Source organism: Tachyglossus aculeatus, chromosome 15 (genome assembly GCF_015852505.1).
Source record: "Tachyglossus aculeatus isolate mTacAcu1 chromosome 15, mTacAcu1.pri, whole genome shotgun sequence".
Classification (NCBI taxonomy): Eukaryota; Metazoa; Chordata; class Mammalia; order Monotremata; family Tachyglossidae; genus Tachyglossus; species Tachyglossus aculeatus.
The window spans coordinates 23,275,905-23,300,704 of NC_052080.1; the positions used below are offsets into that span (position 1 = coordinate 23,275,905).

The 24,800-nt window shown below is 45.4% G+C and overlaps 1 protein-coding gene across 2 annotated transcripts in view; it reads right to left on the reverse strand.

Annotated features, from left to right (window-relative positions):
* Positions 1-5,707: 5,707 nt before the first annotated feature.
* Positions 5,708-24,800, reverse strand: part of PECAM1 (platelet and endothelial cell adhesion molecule 1) — a 46,701-nt gene continuing 27,608 nt past the window's right edge. For both annotated transcript variants that reach the window (XM_038757256.1, XM_038757255.1), the window contains 3 exons: positions 18,036-18,092; positions 11,351-11,373; positions 5,708-6,615 (listed from right to left, as the gene is read on the reverse strand). In XM_038757256.1, coding sequence (XP_038613184.1) covers positions 6,586-6,615; positions 11,351-11,373; positions 18,036-18,092 — 110 coding nt within the window. In that variant the 3' untranslated portion in view covers positions 5,708-6,585. The remainder of the gene's footprint in view (positions 6,616-11,350; positions 11,374-18,035; positions 18,093-24,800) is intronic.

The window sequence follows — 24,800 nt, forward strand, 5'->3', positions numbered from 1 at the left end:
GGGAGTTCGGAAGGGAGTCGGGTCCCACTGGCTCAGAGGCAAGGATTGAGGGGAGGCCCACTTCTAGGTCAAACTGCTTGGAATGGGATCATCATCATCATCATCATCATCAATCGTATTTATTGAGTGCTTACTATGTGCAGAGCACTGTACTAAGCGCTTGGGAAGTACAAATTGGCAACATATAGAGACAGTCCCTACCCAACATTGGGCTCACAGTCTAAAAGGGGGAGACAGAGAACAAAACCAAACATACTAACAAAATAAAATAAATAGAATAGATATGTACAAGTAAAATAGAGTAATAAATATGTACAAACATATATACATATATACAGGTGCTGTGGGGAAGGGAAGGAGGTAAGATGGGGGGGTTGGAGAGGGGGACGAGGGGGAGAGGAAGGAAGGGGCTCAGTGTGGGAAGGCCTCCTGGAGGAGGTGAGCTCTCAGCAGGGCCTCGAAGGGAGGAAGAGAGCTAGCTTGGCGGATGGGCAGAGGGAGGGCATTCCAGGCAGGGATCTGTCCTATCTGTCCTTAAGGCCCTACTGAGAGCTCACCTCCTCCAGGAGGCCTTCCCAGACTGAGCCCCCTCCTTCCTCTCCCCCTCGTCCCCCTCTCCATCCCCACTGTCTTACCTCCTTCCTTTCCCCACAGCAGCTGTATATATGTATATATGTTTGTACATATTTATTACTCTAGTTATTTATTTATTTTACTTGTACACATCTATTCTATTTATTTTATTTTGTTAATATGTTTGGTTTTGTTCTCTGTCTCCCCCTTCTAGACTGTGAGCCCACTGTTGGGTAGGGACTGTATATGTTGCCAACTTGGACTTCCCAATCTCTTAGAACAGTGCTCTGCACACAGTAAGCGCTCAATAAATCAATCGCATTTATTGAGCGCTGTGTGCAAAGCATACAATAATAATAAATATGATTGATTGATTGATTGATCTGTCATAGATTCACACTCTCCTCCAGGATTCCGGGTGAAGCAGAGCGAGAGCAGGAACCGGGATGACCCTGACTCAAAATTTCTCTCCTGGGAAGGAACAGAGAGGAGGCCCAGAGTAGCAACACTGAGTAGGGCTTGAATGGGATCCCCAGTAGTCACGAGGGGGGCGGGTAAGAGATAGAAGGGTCTGGGCAGGGGTTGGGGAAGTGGGGAAGACATGGTCAGAAACAAGTGCCAGCAGCGATTTCAGAAGCATTGTCGCTCTTCCTGTCAACCCCTTGCCCACGTCCTGACTCTAGCCTGGAACTCCCTTCCCCCTTCATGTGAGCCCACTGTGGGCAGAGACTGTCTCTATTTGTTGCTGAATTATACTTACAAGCACTTAATACAGTGCTCTGCACACAGTAAGCGCTCAGTAAAAATGTCTGAATAAATGAATTTCTGACAGACCGTCACTCTCCCTACCTTCAAAGCCTTATTGAAAGCACATCTCCTCCAAGAAGCTTTCCCTAAGTCCTCATTTCCTTTTCTCCCGCTTCCTTTTGGGTCACCCTTGCACTAGGATTTGTGCCCTTTATTCACCCCTCCCCTCAGCCCACCTCATTCATGGACATATCTGTAATTTATTTATTTCTATTAAGATCTTAATATAAATAAGCACCTTGTGGGCAGGGAACGTGTCTACCAAGTCTGTTATATTGTACTCTCCCAATCACTTCAGTCTCGTACACCCATTAAGCACTCGGGAAGCAGCAGGGTAGGGCAGATAGAGCATCGGCTAGGAAGTCAGAAGGTCATGGGTTCTAATCCCAGCTCCCATTTGTCTGCTGTGTGACCTCAGGCAAGTCATTTCAATTCTTTGTGCTTCAGTTACATTATCTGTAAAATGGGTTTCGAGAATGAGAATGAGCCAAGTTGGACAGGGACTGTGTCCAACTTGATTAACCTCTATCTACCCCGGCGCACAGAACAGTATTTGGCACATAGTAAAGGCTTAACAAGTACAATAATAATAATAATAATTAAACACTCAATAAATATGATTGATTGTGGGTGGCTGTTGTTGCTCCTGGGTTTGGCAACCAAGATACAGTGGGCAGGCTTTTCACCCGGTGTTCTTTTCTTTGGTGTTTTTCTTTTGTTTTGTTTTGTCTTAAATCCCTTAGGTGACTTCAGCCCCGATGAATTTCATCACTTTTTGGAAAACCACTTCTTTAATTTTCAGAAGTCATTTTGCATTCAAGCACACATTCAATTACCCCATCTGCGCTGTCAACAAAGATGTTAACAGAAGGAATTCCAGGACCTGGAATTCCACTTTCTACATCCCCTTCAAGTTGATATCAAGCTGTTCATTACTTGCTACTCTTTTAGGGCTACCATCATGCCAGGTAGGCACAATCTTAAACAAAACCTACAACATGTTCTCCTGCCCCTATTTGCTCTTCCCTTTTCATCATCATCATCAATCGTATTTATTGAGCGCTTACTATGTGCAGAGCACTGTACTAAGCGCTTGGGAAGTACAAATTGGCACTTTTGACTGTGAGCCCTGTCTGGGACAGGACCATGTTCAATCTCTACCCCCGTACTTAGCACATAGTAAGCACTTAAGTAGAAGAATTATAATATGGGTTTTCAGCCCAGACAAAATAGGATTTAACTTCGATTATATTCCATTCCATCCCAGGGGTTCCCCCCAAAGAATTGGAAATCATATTGAAATCCTCATTCTTCACCTTTTCTCCCCTGAATAGCTTTTTTTTTTTGGTTCAATGATAGATTCTCCAGGCTTATACCCTGGATGTCTAGTGGGGCATTCTGGATGCTTCCCTCACCTCCCCTCAGGGCCAGCGAGGAGGGAGTGATAACCACACCAGAAACTCATAAAGAAATTTCTGGCCCTGGACCAGCTGTTCAGCTCACCAAGACATTCCAGGAAAGTGAGCACGTCTCAGTGCTGTTCGAAATAAACAAGAAGCCAATGGAGAGCTTGCAATAGAAAATAGCTGCATTTAATAATTCCATCCACAGAGCTTGCTGGGATGGGAGAAAGCTACATCGGAGCAAATTTCCTGCTCACTGACTGATTGGGATTGGTGAGTCAGGCATGGCTCTCAAGTAGTTTGCCCACAGGCTGCTGCCCTGCCAATTAACTCTTTTCCAGGGTCTCGCATACCACCTACATACTGTTCAATGAATGGAGTGAGTCAGGTTTCAAAAAGGAGATAGTCTCTCTCATGAGGATTTTTGACCCATTTTGTAGCTGGGGAGCAAAAGAGAAGGGAAATAGTCACCTAGAAATTCCAGGCAGATGGCAGTCCTGGGGAAGAGGGCACACTAGGTCATTCTGGAGAATGGGGACCTCTCTCTTTCCCCGGGGCAGACCGAAGCCAGGTTGCAGGTAGGTTGCTTCCCCCGATCCTATAGGAGCTGCCTCTACCATAGGATGGAACTTCCGGGCTCTGTCCCAAATCATCCTCTTCAACTGAAGCCAGATTGTCTAGTCCCCCTTATAAACACCACCAATTCGACACGGAGGTCCTCATTAGGTCTCCTGCTTTTTCCACCTGTTACCCCCTCTAGCCTGGTTTGGACCCCAGAGGCTCCCCTCCCTCACAATTGGTAGATTAAGTTCCTTACTCTCTCTGAGGGAGTCCTTACGGATCGTCAGAAATCACGCTGACCTGTATGGGATGAAAGAACAGAGCATCTCATTCATCTTTCCCAAACTAAAGAAGGGAAAGTAAGGGAATGGAAGTTAGAAGGGCCTTGCCCATTTGGACTGGTAATAGTTAAATACCAAATTGCTGTTTGTCTTCATCTCAAGTTAATAACATAACTGACCGATCACACAGCTGATGCAATCTTGACCATTTGGACTGTCCGCCAATCACTCCGTGCTATGTACTGAGCATCTATTGCGTGCTGAGCGCATTGGAGAGAGTATAGTAGAAGTAGTAGGCCATCTCTGCCCTCTAGGAGTTCACAGTCTACTGTGTTCAGTGCAATGGACTGAGCATTTTGGAGAGTCCAAAGAGTTGGAGAGCACTTTTGCTAAGTATTTGGGAAAGCATTTATGCTGTAAGCTTACTGTGGGCAGGGAATGGGTCTATCATGGTATTTGTACTCTCCCAAGCCTCAGTTACCTCACTTCTAAAATGGGGATTAAGACTGTGAGCCCCACGTGGGACAACCTGATTCCCCCACTACTTAGAACAGTGCTTGGCACATAGTAAGCGCTTAACAAATACCATCATTATTATTATTATTAACTAAAGTTTAGAACCACGAGAAGAGAAGATGGTTCTTGGGTCTGGGGGGGGGGGGGGGGGCGGTTTAATGGTATTTGTTAGGTACTTACTATATGCCAGGCACTATACTAAGCACTGGGGTAGACACAAGTTGATCAGGTTTGGCAGAGTCCATGTCCCCACATAATTGCATTCTACAGATGACGGAACTGAAAACACAGAGAAATGAAGTGACTCGCCCAAGATCCCACGGTAGGCAAGTGGTGGAACTGGGATTAGAACCCAGCTCCTTCTGACTCACAGCTCTTTCTACTAGACGTCCTTGCTTCCCTATGTTCCAGCAGAGTCAGGCGTTTGGTGAATTTGTCTTATCCACAAAGCAATCCCAGCCAAAATGCCAATGGGTTTTGGCTGTCCCTGTGCCACTTGGGGACAGAAGCACAAGAAAACACCAGGAACAGACTTCAGGGCATGGACTGTTGGGTCAGGGACGCTGAATGAACCGGGACAGTTAGGGAAATAGTAGAATGCTAACGAGATAAACCGGTGGATTCTAATGCTTTATTGTTTACTACTCATACCACATCTAAGCACCTCTTCAAAACAAGGCCTTTGCCCAAGGATGCATTTCATCCCGGGAATAACGTCTATTTAGCCGTCTCCAGGCTTAGGCTCTGAATCAATCAATCAATGGACTGCCTAGTGGATTGAGCACGGGCCTGGGCGTCAGAAGGTCCTAATCCTGGCTCTGCCATTTGATCTGCTGTGTGATCTTAGACAAGTCACTTCACTTCTCTGTGACATCTTTAAAATGGGGATTGAGACTGTGAGCACCGTATGGGACAGGGACTGCGTACAAACCAATTGGCCTGTGTCCACCCCAGCGCTTAGCACAGTGCCGGGCACAAAGTAAGCACTTAGCAAATACCACAGTTATTACGAGAATTTACTGTCTGCTGAGGACTGTATTAAGCACTTGGTACGGTACAATACAACAGAGTTGGTAGGCACGATCCCTGCTCACAAGCAGCTTGCAGTCTTACGGCCTTTAGGTATATTGCAGATAGGGGAAATAGTAGAGTAGAAGGGGAAGGTGTCTCAGAATTTGTAGACATGCCTATTTGCATTTTCCTGTTAAATAACATTCCACAAACCTGTGAAAAGTAAAGTCCAGATTTTTTTACTACCCTGCTCAGACTTCCAACAGTTGCGTGGTTTTGTTGGTGGAGCAGGGAGAGAGCTCTATGTGCACTTGCTAATACAATTCACCAGCAGAAAGTACTGGCTCCCAACACAATTCGCAGTACTCTATGATCCAAGCAGCATTTCCTTAGTGAGCAATAAATTAAAAGTATTAGTGAGAAATTACAAGTTTACACTTGCTTGTAGGAACCCATTGGAATCTCTCCTGTCTCATAGCCAGTGGTGGAGTCCTTAGAGCAGTGGAGAAGAAGGAAAGACAAGAAACAAAGGAATATGTTTACGAAAGCCAGAACTTCTTTCATTTCATTTTTTTTAATATTACTAAGGAGGATTGCCCTGGACAATGAGAAAACAGTGCCAAGTTCTGCAAACAACAAACCTGACAATCCAGCAGTCTTTACGGGGGCACAGTACAGTCAGGACTGTGGATTCTGCATTGGATCCTTCAGCCACCCATGCACCGATGGGTGAATTTCACTGCCAGTGGTGTCTTTTCTCAGCGTGAAGGACAATTACAGACATGTACAACAAAGACACTTCAAATTATCCTGTCAAAAGATTCAGTCTCAACTGCCCACTTTTCCCACTCCAAGATCTCCTGAATTTGTCTGAGGAAGCAACTTTCCCATCTGTATACTGAAAGGGGCTAAGATTGGACAGGCATCTGGAAGGAGAGAAGGCAAATTAAAACAAAAACAGTCTACGAGCCTGGCCATATTAACTCGAACAAACACTTTTACTATAAAACAAGAAAAAGATCTCTAGGTAGGCACTCTGCAAAGTTCGGCATCTCTGTACAAACAAAATATTCAAGTTTCAAAATATTCCAAAATGGACTGCTAACAGTGAACCTCCTGCTCCAGCTCAAACTCTCCCAAATTGCAGGAATGAGAGAACCCAGGACCCAACTCTGTTGGTGGGGGGGAGCTGGGTGTGGAATTAAACGGAACACTGGATGTCCATTTCTCTAAGATCTTTAGAAGGAGTTTATCCCAAGTGCAAATGCTTTAGAGATAGATTCTTTTTTTTTAAATGACAGCTCAGCCTGAGGAAATCACTATTTGACACAGGGGAAAGGTAGGTTCATTATCAGGTGATACAGAGCTTTTGGAATATGTGGTCTTCGTGGTTCATGGGTCTCTTTCCAGGATTATCTTCCATGGTCAGTTTTTTAAGTTGCATCAAGAGATCCTTCTATTCTCTGTTGGTGACAAGAGACAAAAAGACCGATCAGGTGTGTACCGCTTACGAAAGCCAAGACGGGACAGCAAGCAGGGGTGTAGCGAGAGGCCATCCTGATCTGTTACTTTTCCACCTCCCCAGCTGTTCACAGGAGAAAAGCCTAGCAGGCAAGAAAAGCGCATCGGAGGCAGGATAGACAGCATCATCCTGGATCACTAGTCTTTCCCAGGGCAAGGGAACAGCGAGCACATTAGAAGAGTGGAAGCTGGTTTATAGCAGAGGCAGAGAGAATCTCTTTTCATCAGTGCTAAGGAAAGTTATAGCGTTGAGTTATTAAGTTTTTAACACTTGCGCAGGCCACTCTGACAGAAATTGTCACCTCTTTCCCTTTTGTCTGGCACGTAGGGGTGGGGGAAGACCAAGAAGATGGGCAGGAAGCTTCCACCAACAGGACACTGGCTGATGTGGCTGAACTACACAACTCCAGGTCCCACCCTCATCCATACTTTGTCATTAAAGATAACAGTACAGATGAAGCCAAAAAACTGCTGGCTCCAGGGTTTTGGACATCTTCCTTCGTGGAAGATTACACGACATTAGCTTTCTCTCAATTTCTATCGCCACAGTAGCAATGGGGGATACTGTTCCTGGCTCGTTGTTCTCAGTCAGGATGCTTGGACCCTACACGGACAAAGCCCGAGAATGACTCTGTCGCTTCTTCAGGGTTCTGAGCCAAGTTTGTTGGGAAGGGTAGGGATTAGGGTAGGACTGATCAAGTTCTCTGGGAAATTACTTAGGGAAAATTGTTACACTACAGAACCCTCAGGAAGCACGGTCCAAATTAATGGGGAAATGTGGATTTCATTCGGGCTTAGGCCTGTTTGGGTAAGTTTGGGGTTGCCCTAAAGGACTTACAGAACGTGAGGCACGCTGAGAACCAAGTGTTGCGGAGAAATGAATGGATGGTGTCATGACGGAGTTTTCCCTTCCATCATTTAGCCAAGACCCACATTGGATACCTGAAGATGGTAACTTCTGTGGTTGCCTCCCTGCTCTTCCATTGCTCCATGCCCTGCCCTGAACTGGCTTTATTTAGAGGAATGAGAAGTAACTTTTCTCTTCTGCAGTAGATCTGAAAGCACTCTGGGGCCAAGTGAGTGCTTTAAGGCCCAAGTGGTAAGATTGACCAGTTTCACCAAGGTGAAAGGAAAAATACAAGTTTCCCTCCAAGATGAAAAATTTTGCCCTGTTCCGGATTTACACCTTAAAGAACAGTTTGTTCTGTTTCATGCTCTGTCTGAATGCACCAAAAATGCAGCTTATAAACAAGGCAAAATATGGCAGGGGAAAAATGAAGTCAGAATGTACTGTTGAAGTAAGTCAAACACAATACCAAATTAGTATTTGGCTGAGTGGCTATCTCATTGTTAAGATATTTCCTTCAATATGTTTTCAGAAACTGCAGCCATCAAACAACTAGGAACGATTGCCAGTTTTGATTTCAGGAAGGAAACCCCCTCCCAGTTCCCTTCTGGGTAATTCAATTAATTTACTCCTGACCCTTGCAGGCAGATTATTAGGGGAAAATCCAACCAGACTAGCTTCTTTTACAGACCATTGCCATTTGTTTGGATTTAAGATTCAAAATCTCTTCCTAATCTTCAAACTGTGGTGTTTCCTTTAAATTGTCATAATTCTGTGCTTCAGGCCGTGGAAGACCAGCATCGCTCTCGGAGGCTTTCATTCGAACACAATTCCCTGCAAAGGCCGGGAGAATTCTGTCTGTGCTTAGAGTGGCTGGTGTGGCCTTTTGGACTGAATTCAAGGTAAACAAGGCAGCCTAATCCGAGTGCAGCAAGTAGGCCCGTCCCACCCGGTGCAGCAGAACTGCATTGGGTGGATATGGGGCTGTTTATGGAAGGAGGGAATTCATTTTTATCTGGGTCCCACACTACTCGGGGAGCAAAGTTCTCCATTTTCCCCTCAGAGCCAACCTTACCGAGTTATATCACTTCTTTCAGGTTTGGGGTTGGACTGGGAAAAGCAGCTCAGTTCACATTCTGTTGTTTGCCTTTTCCCAAAATGCAGCTCCTCCCTATTTAAGTAGAGGCTGAAACTTTCTCTCTCCTGTAGCGAAGCAGTAATCTCATTTTTCAATACATGTAATAGAATATAATCAAACTCAGACTCAAGAGCCAGAATCAGAACAGCTAGAGATAGTTCCTGGACTCCATGGGGCAAGCCCTTTGGCAGCAGAAAGCCCTTCCCACTCTCGCCAAATGGGACTCGCCTCTGTATTTTTTGGCACTTAATACAGTGCTCAGTACACGGTAAGTTCTTATTACAGTGCTCTGCACACAGTAAGCACTCAATAAGCACTCTGAATGATGGCTCATGCCCAACCTCATGGTCTCCAAGCACTTTCAGGCTTTTGTATTCATCACCTTCAATTCCCATTTTACGGATGAGAAAACTAAAACCAGATCCGTTTATGGGCTTTTCCAAGTCATTGGAGGACAGAACCATCCTGCCTTGTGAGCCTGAGAGCCAGTCTGTTTAGCTGCATTTAAATTGAGAACCAAAGATGAGAAGAGAGCAATAAAAAAAAAATAGTTGAATTACTCCAGTGCAAGTCCACATCTTGAATGAGGCTTAAAATGGGCAGGAAGGATTCCTACGTCTCTTTCTGGCTCCTCTTCTGATCTACATGGTTTGGGGTGAGGACATTGGTGCTGAGAGTCAGGAGACCTGGGTTCTAATCCAACCTCTGCCAACTAGCCTGCTGGGTGACTTTGGGCAAGGCGCTTAGCCTTTCTGAGCCATAGTTACCTCATCTGTAAATGAGTATCATCAATCAGTAGTATTTTTTGAGTGCTTACTGTGTGCAGAGCATGGTGCTGGGAGCTTGGAAATGTACAATACAACAGAGTTCGTAAACATGTTTCTTTCCCACAAGAAGCTTACATTAAAAAGTCAGTTTCACAACTTGACATGATAAGATGCCCAATTTTCCTTCTTATATTGTGAGTCCCATATGGGACAGACACTTCATCTGATCCGACTATCTTAAATCAACCCCAGTGCTAAGTACAAAGAAAATGTTCAACCAATACCCAAAATAAATATGGTAATCTGTACTAGGCCTTTCACCTCTGTGTGCTTCTATTTCCTGACCTGTAAAATGTGGATCTTACTATTCAGTTTCTGGGAAAGAACTCACAATCATTGGATAAACAGCCCTACGTAGATGCCCAAATACTGCATTAGAAACCTGGCCTCTAGCTGATTTTTCCATTCGGCATCACAGATGTGAAACATTCCCACAATTTGATTTTTTAAAATTCAAAACAGGGACCAAAGGCTTCTGCTTTTCTCCCCATGGGCCTTTTTGATTCATCAGAATGAATTCCCATGCTCTCCAAATTCTACATAATGTGCTGGCCCTCCCCTACCCCAAGCACTAGTCATGCACCCAAGGCAGAAGAGGAGCAACAATAATAATAATAACAATAATAATAATTACGGTATTTGTTAAGTGCTTCCTATGTGCCAGGCACTGTTCTAAAGGCTAGGGTATATACAAGCAAATTGGGTTGGACACAGTCCCTGTGTATCCAGTCCAGTTCGGTATCCTGCACCCCTCCCAAATACATAGAGAAAAACAGTAGCATGACCAATCCAACTGATCATGACCAACCCAACTGACCATTCAAAGCAGTGAATTCTTGACTATAATCTCCTAGCTGAATTTTAATGCTTTTAAATGAGGCAAATCCTAGGGAATTTTTTAATACCCAGAGGTGGTAAAGGAATCAAATGTTTCAAATTCCAATGACTTCGAGACTGTCCCCTGCTCTTGAAACTATCATCATCGTTGGCCCGTTGAAAAAATGCCCAAAGATATGGAGAGAGAGATTGGAACAAAAAAAAAGCCACCAGATGATTTTTATGAGACCCAAGGCACGTAGATCTAAACAGGGGCAGTTAGAAAGACCAACAAAAACAGTCACAGAGGAGCACTCAGGAATGAGGAGGAACATATAGACACCAAATGGATTTTTAAATTCCATTCACTTTTTAACAGGTTTTGAATGGTTTTTGCATTACCTCTAGTAGGCTGATTTTGAAAAGGTGTAGCCACCAAAAATCTGTGGCAAAATGTTCTTTGAGAAACACTTAATTTCAGGTCTAGAGCCAAAATGTCTTCAAACCCCATCATGGCCTTAACTCTCATTGTCTTGGCAAAAGTCTCAGGGAATTTAGTAGCCAAAGCATTAATCTTACATAATAATAATAATGGCACTTGTTAAGCACTTACTACATGTCATGCACTGCTATAAGCATTAGGGTAAATGCAAGTTATTCAGCGTGGACACAGTACCTCTTCCAAATGGGGCTCACAATCTTAATTCCCATTTTACAGATGAGGTAACTGAGGCCCAGAGAAGTTAAGGATAGGCTCAAGGCCACACAGCAGACATTTAGCGGAACCAGGATTAGGAGCCAGGTCCTTCTGACTCACAGGCCCGTGCTCTAACCATTAGGCCACACAGCTCTTATGTCACATTACGTTACTGTGGTAGCTGCAGCACTAACCTTACATTACCTTCAACTTCCAAACATTTACAGAGCTCATGCTCCCCTTTGAGCATTTACAGTCAGAGAGAGGAGAGGGCCTAAGCGTGAGTTTGGGGATATTTATGGACCTAGTGTCCCCAGTTGTTTCAAATTATGTAAAAGAAATGAGTACTTACAGAGTGCCTGTTTTCCCCACAATCTGAAAAACAAAGAGAAATTTTATGTGGGCAACTGCAAGCAGCAAGTGGAGGATTTGGTGGACCTTCCCTCCCATTCCCCAGTCATTTCAGAAAGTTGCAGTACGCCTTAATCAATCATTTGTAACCAGGAGACAAAGTTGCAGTACGTCTTAATCAATCATTTGTAACCAGGAGACTCTCTGCTCCCTTGAGACTTAGAAAAGGATTCCCATAAACCTGGGGTGCTAGAGATCCAGAACCTTTCCCGCCGCTCCCTCAAGAAGGTCTCACCAACAGGTGAAAGAAAAATTCTTGGGTGAGGGTTGCGGGGTTTAGTGTCTAGCTGTGGAGGAAGTGTCGATGTAATCCTCAACTCTCACTCGTAGATGAGGCAGGATGGGCAGGGAGAGCATGATCTCCTATTGTCTAATTCCCAGACAATAAGTTCTTGTTAGTGCCACCAGCCATGACTCTCCTTGGATTGACTCAGCCATGTCGGAATGTAGGGAGGTGGCCCCCGGAGACTGATTTCGGAAGCACTAGGCTTTCCTGCCTGATATCTAGCTGGCATTTGCTGACGCTTTTCTGAACCTCAGCAGCTTGACTGTCAGCCCAACCTCGATCAGACGGCTGGGAGAGGATCCAAATATTAAAAAACGGGTTTCAGACCCTGCTCCCCCTGATCTTGCGCATCCCGTGGGTCCCAGGCCCGAGAAAAATGAATAGATTTGATGTTTGCTGGGCTGTTGCCTCGGTAAAGATATATAAGTGGTCAAGAGCTGGAATTGTGGCTGAGATTTTAAGAGTGCCCTCCTCCACTCAGAGCCCTAGAGATCTCAGACCAGTGAATGTTTTCTCTCATTCATTCTCCACACAGTGTCCATTTTGTGGAGCCAGATGGACAGGCTCATTTTACAGATGGGCAACCCGAGGCCCAGCGAGATGAGTGGTTTGCCCGAGTTCGTACGGGGAGTCAACAGCAGAACTGGGAAGATAACTCGGGAGTCCCAGTTCCCATTTCAATCCTTTCTCTTTGCTGATTCCCTTCCAAACAAGAAATCCCTACAGAGCGTATGAAAAAGAGGAGAAAATCTGTCAAGAATCAGTGCTATCAAAAGAAACTTGAGAGTGTCCCTATAACTTTCACTTTAAAGTTTAGCAGCTCCTGAGCCTCAACGGGGGAGAGATTGCAAGCCCTGGGGATAAACCAGAAATGAAGACAAGGAGTGGAGGGATGTATGAAGGGATCTCAAGTTGAGTAGCCCACGTTCACTCCCAAGGTCCTGAACCAGACTGACCCACATTGATTTCTTTCCTGGCATCTGGGCCCATACTGGTCCTCTGTAGCTGACTCAGCATTGGCAAGGACTTCCCATTCTCTGTTTTATTTTAACCATGGGACAGGGAAGGCAGAATGAAGCTCAAGGAAGTCATGACCCTTTAAGAAGAGTACTGAGTCCTGAAGTTCTATCCAGGAAGGAGGTAGGAGAGGAAGGCCTGAATGAATCGGAGGATCTGGAAGGAGAATCCTATGTCTGGGTGGGCCAAACACTAAAGGGACAAGGAATTGTGCAGCCTAATTACAACAGAATGACAGACTGGGAACAAAGGCTCAGCATCTCCTCGAAAGAACAGTGAACCACCTAATGACCTTGAATCTCAGGTCTGGGTACTGGAGTGGACAGCCGAGTGCTTGGGGAGCACAAGTAACAATAATAATAATAATAATAATAGTGGCTTTTGTTAAGCACTTTCTATGTGCCAAGCACTCTACTAAATACAGGGGTAGGTACAGGATAATCAGATCCTACATGGGGCTCACAGTCTGAGTGAGAAGCCGCTTGACCTAGTGGATAGAGCATGGGCCTGGGAATCAGAGGACCTGGGCTCCAACACTTGTCAGCTGTGTGACCTTGGGCAACTCACTTAACTTTTCTGTGCTTTAGTTTTGGGATTAGGACTGTGAGCCCCAAGCAAGAAAGAAACCGTGCCCAACCTGACGAACTTGTCCCTACCGGCACTTAGTACACTACCCGGCACATAGTGAGTGCTTAACAAATGACATAAATTTTTTTTTTAATGTAGGAGGGATAACAGATACTGAATCCCCAATTTGCAGATGAAGGAACTTAGGCACAGAGAAGTTAAGTGACATGCCCAAAATCATTCACCGAATGAGTGGAAGAGCTGGGATTTGAACCCAAGTCCTTTGACTCACAGGCCTGTGCTCTTTTCACTAGATAACACTGCATCTATTGGCTTTTCTTTAGGGAAGACTTAACTGGGACTTGAGACATTCCCTGTCTCTTTCCCCCTTGTAAGGAGAAAAAGCTTTCCTTCAGCCTCTTTATTCTCTTTTCCCACAGAGCTTCTAAATGGCTTTGGGTAAAAGCATGGAGCAGGGCTGAACTAGCTGGCTTGAGGAAGAGAAACCTTTCTTGAAACCCAACTGGGCCACTCTGAAGTTCCACATTCCAGGTCTTCTAGCCAGGGACAGAAGGATCAAAACCCTGGGAAAGGTGTTTTTAGTCCGGTGGGAAGACAGCAAGTACTGGAAGCTCCCCAAGATATCTCAGTCTGAAGGGATTTCCATACTGGGATCAGAGTTCCCCAGAGAAGCAACCAGTCAATCATTATCTCCATGCCAACAGTTGGGATCCCAAAGATAAGGGACGGAGGGTGAAATTTCCTCCCAGGAACCACTACACCACTCAGAGCTCAAAGGGGCTATGTTCTTACATTCATCAGTTCCATCGGGAAAATTTAGTGTAGGCTGGTGGGGGTAGTATCTAGCGGTTTTAGAAAAGAGTGGGAGAGGAAGAAGAGATAAAAGGAGGTAGAGGAGAGAAAAGCATCCATTTCAGGTTCAGCTCAGTAAAAACTATTACTCATCCTTACATCCTTTCTCTGAGAAAGATAAACAGGAAGTGATTGATGCTCACGGAAGCGAGACTGGAATGTCAGACAAATCTCACTGAAATTCTGCAAATGGCTGAACTAATTCGGCAAATGGGAAGCAAAGCCAAGGTCGCTGTTCCATCCCACCTGCTCAGTTCCCAAAGATTCCTTCCCTTCCTCTCTCAGGGGACTGCTTTGGCCTCCCACTCCCAGAAACCTTTCTCCTTCAGACCATTCAGGCTGCTCTTGCCCCCAGACGAGGGCCTCTTGGCTGTCTCTCCTTCCCTAGCAGCCAGATGCCCCCCCTGCTTATCTGAGAGGAGCACTTTTCCTGTGCGCGCTTGGGGAAAAAAATAGCCACAGCAGCCAGAACAATGACCTTTTACGACATGTCCCAAAATAACCAGCATGGCAGCGCCCCGGCTGTGAGACAGCAGGTGGTTGGAAAGATTAAGTGGAAGGAGGGGAGGGAGAAGGGGATCCCTGACCATTCAATGATCCAGACTGGGTTGGCCCTGGGCAGGAACAGGCTCACTGATTTCCCTGTGCTTCGGATAAAATCAAAGTTGATTCTTTTTCCTGCTGATTTTCTCAAGGGTGATGGTTCCACGGGGAAAATCCCCAAGAAACTACTTTAAATTACCCCCACCACAAAAAAAAAAATCAAAGAAAGTCATGCTTCCACTTTTCCCCCTTTTCCCAGCCACCCTCCAGGGATGACAGTGTTCCAGTTTCCTACTTCCCACACAATGACTTGCTGCAGCCCCAGGGAGGGACGTCAACATGAAGAACAGAGCCCTGCATGAAGGGGGCACAGTGAATGCTGATGTCTGATTATGTCATCAGAGAAGGAGTGGGGCCTTGTAGAAAGAGCAAAAGGCCCTGGGAGTCAGAAGGACCTGGGTTCTCATCCTGACCACTGGTCTGACCTATGACCTTGCGCAAGTGACTTAACTTCTCTGTGCCTCGGTTACCTCGTCTGTAAAATGGAGATTAAGACTGTGAGCCACAAGTGGGACAGGGACGGTGTCCAACCTGATTATCTTGTATCTACTCCGGTGCTTAGTGCAGTGCCTGGCATATATTAAGCGCTTAACAAATACCACGAAAAAAAGTTTTAATCTCAGCTTTCCTGAGCTGTGTTTCCTGCCCTCATCTCTATTCTGAAATGTTTATATATGTTAAATAATAATAAATAATAATAATAATAATAAATAATGCTCTGCACACAGTAAGCGCTCAATAAATACGATTGAATGAACGAATGAATGAATATGTATAATTATTATTCCCCTCGCAGACTATAAGTCTGTTGTGGGCAGGGATTGCCTCTCTTTACTGCTGTATTGTACTTTCCAAGCGCTTATATAGTGCTCTGCACACAATAAGCGCTCAATAAATATGACTGAATGAAATGTAAAAACTTTTAAAAACTGAATTCACTTTTAAATCAATCAATCGCATTTATTGAGCGCTTACTGTGTGCAGAGCACTGTACTAAGCACTTGGGAAGTACAAGTTGGCAACATCATCCCTGGTAACCACAGTGGAACAGATTCAACCTGCTCCTCTTCCAGGCCGCTGTGAGGAATCACAGGGAGACAACAAGAGCTGTGTTGGAGACTTTGCCCCACAACAGTTCTCTTTCCCAGGGCAAAGTCTTTTCCAAGTCCAGGTCCCAACCGGGGCTTTCCCAGAGCAGCAATTCTTGAGCACAGTTTTCAGATCCCCAGATGGGTCATGACTCGGCCTGAAGTACAGTTGAAATATTTGAAATAATAGAAGATCTATCAGAAGGTGGAGAGTTGAAGATCCAACTTAGAAAGATGGAGAAAAAGAATTTCAAGTAACATGAGATAAAGCCACATCTCCTTAGATAACAATGCTAAGGAGTCCTGGTAAACAGTAGGGTGGATACAAATAAGGTGTGTTCCGATATCCATGAGAGGAATTATCTAACCAAAGGGTTGAGAAATAAAGAATGAAACATCTGGCTCTTAAGATGCCATTCTTGGGACACTCAGCTTCCAAAAGCCAGAAAGGAAAATGTCTCTTTCTAGAGAAGAGGGGAATGGGGGAAGTTTATTTTACAATTAACAACCACAAAATGATCATGCAAGAAGAATCCCCAGATGGTCCCCCTTTCACCAAATAAGGGAGGAAAGCGGATTTTTTTTTTTTTAGAAATAAAAATGGGGGAGAAAAGACTGCAGCTTATTACTTTTCCAGAGTGAGCCTCCTTGCACGCAGCAGCTGAGAGGAAATCCTTCCTGACTGAATCAGTAACGAACGAACAGGAAACACCCAAGCTTACTGTACAGGGACTCTACCCAGCTAGAGAAGCACATAGTGCTGGCTGACAACAATGCAGCAGTGTAGCATTGTCCCCTTCAACCAAGTTTCAGCAGGATGCACTCTCCCCAGGATGTTTAGAAGAGCAGAGTTCTTCATAGTAGGAGCTGAGGGAGAGTTGGGAGAATGGGTCCCAACATAGTCCTAAAATTCTAGCCCTGTACCCTGGGTGATGGTGAGGGCTCTCATCCTCCTGGGTTAATGAGGCTTTGGATCCTAGAGCAGTGGAGGAGAATGAAAATTTTGATATGTTCAAAATGTGATCCTTCGTGTCTTTCTCTCTCTCGCTCTCTCTCTTCTACCACGGCAAGAAAAGATAAAAGCACAGAGCCTATCATTCACAAAGCCCAAAAAGGTTAGGCTAATTTGGGGGAAAAGAAGACATAACTTGGCCCTTCCCCGCTTCAAAGTCACTTCCTTTTCTCTGACAAGGTGGGGGGGGAACCCACTCTGGAAGTTTAAAGCAAGATTTCTGCCTGCCTGGGATTGATTCAGCTGGAAATCAAAGGGTCTACCCAGTTTCCAGATAAACCCCTACAATCTAGAATGGGATGGCCAGTTTTGCCAGAAATGGCAACAGCATAACATTTTTTTCTGGCTCAACCAGGCTGTGATCTTGCATGATTTAGTATAGGAAAGGGAGGGTGGCAGGATGAGGAAGAAGTGGGCAAGTGTCCACTGATTCCTGAGAAACTGGGAACAAGAAGCCCCGATGAAATGCAACACTACAGTCTGAACATGCAAACCACACTTTCTAAATTTAAAATGAGGAACAGCCCTCTAAATGTTCTCCTCTAAATGTTTTACAGAGTCATTTTTATAACTCTTATGTACTAGCCATCAACGGCACGTTCCAAATATAGTGTGGGTAATTCTTTACAGAATATCTGGGGTGTTCAGGTTACAGAGTACTTTCAAAATTGAAATGTGGCATTTTCTGCTGCTGGGGTAAAATAAAATAAAACAGTGGGAGATTGTCATCTCCTGGTAAGCTGGGGACATGGTCCAGTGATGAAGCAGGTCAGGGGAGAAATGCAGGAGTCCAGATGGGCTCAGGAGAAGACAGAGGAAGCAGGGCCTCAGAGGCAGAAATCTTTGGTGTTTTCCCACTTCAAAATGGGTTCAAGACTGAAACAGGAGAGGGAGATGTATACGTCTGAGAGAGATATGAATGAAGCTGTCCTTCTTAATCTTATCCTCTTTCAGGGCCCCCTGATGGGATTTCCCAGGGCACCAATTTTCTAGTTAGAGAGGTGGGCACGGGGATGAATAAAGCAGACTGTTCTACCAATAAGACCAGCAGTCCTTCCAACTGGGAGAGCTCCCCGTTTTCCCTACCAACACACCTTTTCCCACACCCCCATCCTTCCACCTGCCCACTGAGTCGTTTCCTCACCTCCCTCCCAATGCCCTTGTTCACCAACTCACTTACCAGAATTAGCCTTTCTGATTTCACTATAAACTGTCTCCGCCGCCTTCTTTTCGGGAGCTGAAAAACGCATGGACACAGAGTCAACGTGTTTCATACAGACCTTTCTAAAAAGTTTAATTAAATTTCAGGGTTCTCTATCCTGGTAATGGCTGTTTGTAATATGGCTCCTTATTCACTCATTCATTCATTCATTCATTCAATCATATTTATCGAGTGCTTACTGCGTGCACAGCACTGCACTAAGTGCTTGGGAAAGTACAATGCAACGATAAACAGACATATACCCTGTCCACAACCTAAGTCTGGAGTGGGGAGACAGACCTCAACACAAACAAATTACAGATATGTACATAGGTGCTGTGGGGCTGGGAAGGGGAAGGTGGGCTGGGAGGAGGGGAATGCACTGTCTCTGGTCTGAGATATCACAGCACTTCCCTTTCCTCAAAGTTAAATTAGGATTTATAACCTTGCCAGAGAAAAGTCATCCTTTTCTCTGAATCGGGGAGGGGTGAAGGGCTCAGTTGACTATATTATTCTCTCTGGATGCTGTTCTAATTTCCACGGAGGGTCAGAAGAGGAACGAAACAGGTGTCAATCCCCAGAGGAGACAGGAAAGCACCTTTACCATGGTCTAACTTCTCAGGTAAGGCTTCAGGTGATTACCCAGAAATTCGGTTTCCCAGGCGGAGGGTTGTGAAATTGTAATCTATAGCCACTGAATTTCCTCACAGCTTCTTCAGAACTTCTCATCCTTCCCAGTTCTTGGCAGCTGGTGAAAGGGGAAGTAAGATGGCACCACCCCTAACACTGCTTTACCACATCATGTACCCACCAGCTCAGTCCAACTGCTCATAATCATATTTGGTGTGCGTCACCTTCTGATTGTGGCTGACGCTCTGGGTTCTGCTCTTTGAATTCCACATAGGGACCATTAGGGTCACATAGTGGTTGCTCTGTTGATTTGAGCGAACACCAAGGAAAATACCTTCCGGTCACTCGCGGAGGCATTGTCAGGAATGTCCATGGCTGACAATGGGCTGCATTTCATGAATGATCTGGACATTCTGGGCCCCAAGTAGTCAAGGTTCCAAGAGAGTGGCCCAAACTGTTTCCCCATGGGCTTCCCCCTTCCCCAAAAAGCAGGGCAGAATGTTGCAAAACCAAATCCTAGAAATCTTCCCTGATGTCCCCATCCTTCTCCTTTTCATCATCAAGGAATCAGAGTATCTGTGCTGCCTTCCCCCTGGAATGTGGACACATCTCCTGGAGGCTAGAAGGAGAATCTGACAGTCAGCCAAACTTTAGTGGCCCCCCAGTACACGGGGCATGCCTGAAGCGGCGTGGCTCAGTGGAAAGAGCACGGGCTTTGGAGTCACAGGTCATGGGTTCGAATCCCGGCTCCGCCACATGTCTGCCGTGTGATCTTGGGCAAGGCACTTCACTTCTCTGGGCCTCAGTTACCTCATCTGTAAAATGGGGATTAAGACTGGGAGCCCCACGTGGGGCAACCTGATCACCCTGTATCCTCCCCAGCGCTTAGAACGGTGCTTTGCACATAGTAAGCGCTTAACAAATGCCAATTATTATTATTATTATTAAGGGAGCCTGCTGGGAAAGAGACGTCTTCTACTAAAAATGTCAATGGTAATGTTTCTACGTGGGACCGAGCCAAACTCCTGAAAACGGTTTTAAATCCAGATGGGAAAAACAAAGGATTTGGAGGTCTCTGGGCCCCGTATCCTCAACATCACACCTATCCAAATGACAGAGAGTATTTTAGCTTTCCCTATCTTTCCCACCCTATCATACTGCACTTTTCCTCTGACTCCTGCAAGTCTGGCAGTACCTGGTGGGAGATTAAGGAGGGGAGAATACAAGGTTACCAGCACCCTTAGGCTGCAGCCATCAATCATGCAGGTTCCTGAGCCAGTCAAGAGTTGTACAAGGAAACATGAACCATGCCATGAACCTACTGCCTGTCTCCAAGAGCTCAATCTACCATTTTTAGGGGAACCAATCTCAACTGCAACACAGTTATTAGTTCCCAAGCCCCCCATCTATTAGCTTGCAAGCAAGGCCACTAACGTTTGCTATTAAGAAACAGGTGGGTCCCGTTCCCTTTCTCTTTACTTTTAGCCAACTGTCCTGCAATGCCGCACCGCTAGATACTTCATTGGGAGACAGGGAAAGATCACTATACTCGCTTTCCTTCAGTTTCTTGAACTGTAAATTAAGATTCCTTACCTATTATTTGGTAACGGTTTTTCAATACTTTTTACACTTGGTTTTGTGATTAATGCAGAGTGAAAACTGAAGGATATGATGACTAGAAGAAGCAGCGTGGCTTAGTGGAAAGGGCCCGGGCTTGGGAATCAGAGGCCGTAGGTTCTAATCCTGGTTCCGCCACTTGTCAGCTGTGTGACTTTGGGCAAGTCACTTAACTTCTCCGGGCCTCTGTTACCTCATCTGTAAAATGGGGATCAAGACTTTGAGCCCCAAGTGGGACAACCTAATAACCTTGTATCTATTCCAGTGCTTAGAACAGTGCTTGGCACATAGTAAGTGCTTAACAAACATCAATATTATTATTAATATTATTATTAGTAGTAGATGTTGTGGTCTCTGGGGTTGCCTTACTAAGTAACTGTGATATCTGTATACACAGCCTGGAAAGACCCACACCCTGATCCTTAGAGGGAGGCTACAGGGAAACTCCCTCAGGTTAGCAGGGGCCCCTGCCTCCAGAGCCCCACACAAAGGGGGAAAGAATAGGGAAACTGCATGGCTTAGTGGGAAGCCCCACAGGCCTGGAAGCTAGAGGACCTGGGTTCTAATCCTGCCTCTGCCCTTTTCTGATGGTCAAGTCCCTTAACTTCTCTGTGCCACAGTCTCCTCATCTGTAAAATAGGGAATAAATCCTACTCCCCCCTACTTAGACTGTGAGGCCCATATGGGACACGGAGTGAGTTCAACCTATTATCTTGTACCTGCCCCAGTGCTTGATACAGCGCGCGGCACAAAGTTAAGCCCTTGACAAATGCCATAATTATTATTATTATTATTCATTTAAGGTTCCCACCCCTGGAGTCAGCAGATTGGAGGGGGTGGTTGGTCCCAGGGCCCCCTGGCTGACTTTCAGAGGCATGAGGAGGTGTCCCAGTGGGCACATCTGTAGCCAACAGCCCCAATAAAGAACCTTAAGGATTGAAGGGAGCTAAAATGGCACGTCACCCCCTGAGTCTGGATATACCAAAACCCAAAATGCTAAATGCCTATGAGGGAAGTATACTGCCCTGAGTTACGTTGGCAATGCTAACCACTGAAGTCCCTCCGGGCTTGACTGTCGTCTCCTGGGAGTGAGCAACCTTCCTCAATGCAGCTGGAGAGTTTTCAATTCTCATCAGTTTTTCTTATCATCTGGATGATCTTCTCAATGTTTAATGGGTCACTCTGCCCAGTGGAGATGGTGAGCCCCAGGGGGGCCAGAGTCCTAAATGGTTTTCAGGTAATCACCACAAAGCTTAACCAGTACTTTGCGCTTTGAATGGGCGTACTAGTAATCAATATTGGGATTTTAACAGGGCTTAAATAAGAGGACGTTTTTGTCAGTTTTGAATGGCAAACTTGGGTTTCTCAGCAGCTGCAGCAGGTTGTTTTTCCTCCTTGGTCCTACCCCATGGCTGAGGAATGGACTATTGTCTTGTGCACAAGGTTAGGGCAAACTGTTATTTCTCTTTCCCTCCCTTAACTTTACAGCCCAGCTGGCTTCAGATGACTAAACCAGCCAAGAGGCACTGATTTACCCAGGGCAGGCTGTTACTCTCTTCCCCTGACAGGGATATTTCCTGACCTGGCTTTATTTTGGCTTGTGTTTTTCTTTGTGTTAACAATAAAAGAGCTTGATTCACGTCACAGGATTTTCCCAGCAATTACACTTTCAGAGAGTCTGTTAATGGCTGCAGCTAGGTAAACCGCATTTCTCCTAGGCAAAGGGGTCTCTTTGTTCTTCACCCACGGTGGCATCCAACACAGCCCCTCTGAGGCAGAGTTTTACAGCTTTGGTACTTTGCATTGATCGCCTGGGTTCCTCCCTTCCCAGTGCAGACCAAGTCTGCCCTTACCATGTCTGCTCCTCCTACCCGCCTCTCAATTGTGGTGAAGAGCCAAAGCTGCACCAGTGATGTTGCCAATATGTTGCCAATTTGCACTTCCCAAGCGCTTAGTACAGTGCTCTGCACATAGTAAGTGCTCAATAAATACGATTGATGATGATGGTGATGATCACAATCTTGTCACATATCCAGGAAGGTCTGAATTTCCAGGCCTATGTGGCCCTGGTTCAGGCCTTCCTCCCATCCTGATATTGGGTGCCCATGCCCTTTCAGGCTCTAGAAAGCTCTAAGAGTCAAAAAAGACCCTTGTTCTACCCTTTGCTGGCGAAATGGAAAATTTTCCAAAAGATAAAAGAACTTTCATCACGCCAAATGCCCCCCGTAACCCCACACCCTTCTTACATGCTGAGCTCCTTCTCAAACTCTTGCCTAAAATCACCCCAACTCAACATAAAGGGGGCTGAGGAGGAGTCTTGCATGAGGAGCGCAGAAAAAGAATCATTTCAAAACCACAGCGGCAATGGTTGTTACTTAACCTTCATGGGACAACATTACACAAGAGTCCAGGACAGGAAATGAAGAAAAATCTTTGTCTAAATAAACTCTCAGGAGTCTAGAAAGACAGGACCCAAACCGCCCGTGGTATTTTTCCAAAGTGCATTAAGTTTTGGGCAAGTTTTATTTCCTTCTAAACGGTTCTATTTCTGAACTTCACCTAGAAGGAACTACCCTGTAGCTGCGAGGCCAATGCCCTGTGTAACGGAGACATTCCCAAAGGAGCCAGATAAGGGAATGGGCACATATGCTACAGACATATCTGTCATCATCATCCTTCAACCAGTTGAAAAAATTAAGGTTCTTGGACAACAAATTATGTGGGGGATGAATCAGATGGAAACAGTTGGCGGTGAAGTAGAGACCAAAAAGCTATTTTAAATTCCATGAAACAAGCAACTGATGCTTGTAATAATAATAATAATAATAATAATAATGATGGCATTTATTAAGCACTTACTATGTGCAAAGCACTGTTCTAAGTGCTGGGGAGGTGATAAAGTGATCAGGTTGTCTCACGGGGGGCTCACAGTCTTAATCCCCATTTTACAGATGAGGGAACTGAGGCACAGAGAAGTTAGGTGACTTGCCCAAAGTCACACAGCTGACAATTGGCAGAGCTGGGATTTGAACCCATGACCTCTGACACCACGTAGACCTTGTGGGCAGGGAACAAGCCAACCAACTCTGTTATATTGTACTCTCCCAACTGTGTAGTACAGTGCTCTGAACGTAGTAATCACTCAAGAAATATCACTAATTGAGGATTCTGCGAAACGCAGCTCAAATTGGCAACCAAACTCAACTCAGATCTAGAAACTGGAGAGAAAACTCCTCCAGTACCACCCGGGTGAGCTGGCCCAGCCTGGCAAGTTTTGATACTGGAGGAATAAAATCTTTACTGCAGTAATAGGCTCAAACTCCTAGCAGAGCTGAGAGGTGTGGCTTAGCTGAGTCCTTTGTGAGTGGGTGAATGGCAGGTGAGTCAGGAGAGAAGCAGCGTGGCTCAGTGGAAGAGAGCTCGGGCTTTGGAGTCAGAGGTCATGGGTTCAAATCCCAGCTCCGCCATTTGTCAGCTATGTGACTCTGGGCAAGCCACTTCACTCCACAGGGCCTCAGTTACCTCACCTGTAAAATGGGAATTAAGACTGTGAGCCCCTCGTGGGACAACCTGATCACCTTGTAACCTCCCCAACACTTAGAACAGTGCTTTGCACATAGTAAGCGCTTAAAAAATGCCATTATTATTATTATTATTATGAAGCGGAAGTAAAGGAGTTGTCAGAATCAACACATTTATCATGCCCTTCCAATAGGATTAATATTAATGGGGAAAATGGGCACTGCCAGGTTCTGAGTGGGCACCCAAAGAGCCACTTTCCTGAGCTGCTGGAAAACACTATTAGCACTTTAGAAGCTTCTAGCTTTTAGAAGGTATAACACGCATCAAGATGCATTATGCTCTGTATGGATGCTAGATAGAGCTACCTAGCTGGGAAGAAAAATTCTAATACTGCTAGGACTTTCAGCAGAGATTTCTGTTGGAGGGGTGAAGGGATTCCTGAGATTCATGATGGGCTGCTCCGGACAGAACTAAAGCAAACCAGCTGATTACTAACATTCTCTCCAATCACATTATCATCACCATCAACACCATTTATTGAGCACCTACTACATGCCGAGGAGGATTGGACTAGGCGCCTAGGAACGTAGAACAGAAGTCAAAGGCAAAGTCCTGCCCCTAAAAAAGGTTACCCTCTAAAGGAGGATCCTGAAAAGTAGAAAGTGCCCTATAGGCCAACGGGCAAATGCCTAAATATTCCCAGTGGGAGACTGATAGACTGATTCTTTGTCTGCCACATTCAAATTCCCAGGAAAACTGCCAAGAACATCATTCCCTAGATAGCCTATTGTTCTAGCTGGAAAGGAAGAAGGATTTATTGCATCCTATCATATTCTCTCCCAATCCCACGAAAAAGGCATTCAGGTGTTAACTGAGGCACGAATCAAGGCCCTGCCCTTCTGTCATCTGGATTGACGGACCAGCTTAGGTGTAGCAGCCCCATTCCCCCACTAAAGGAGGTCAACTGGCTACATG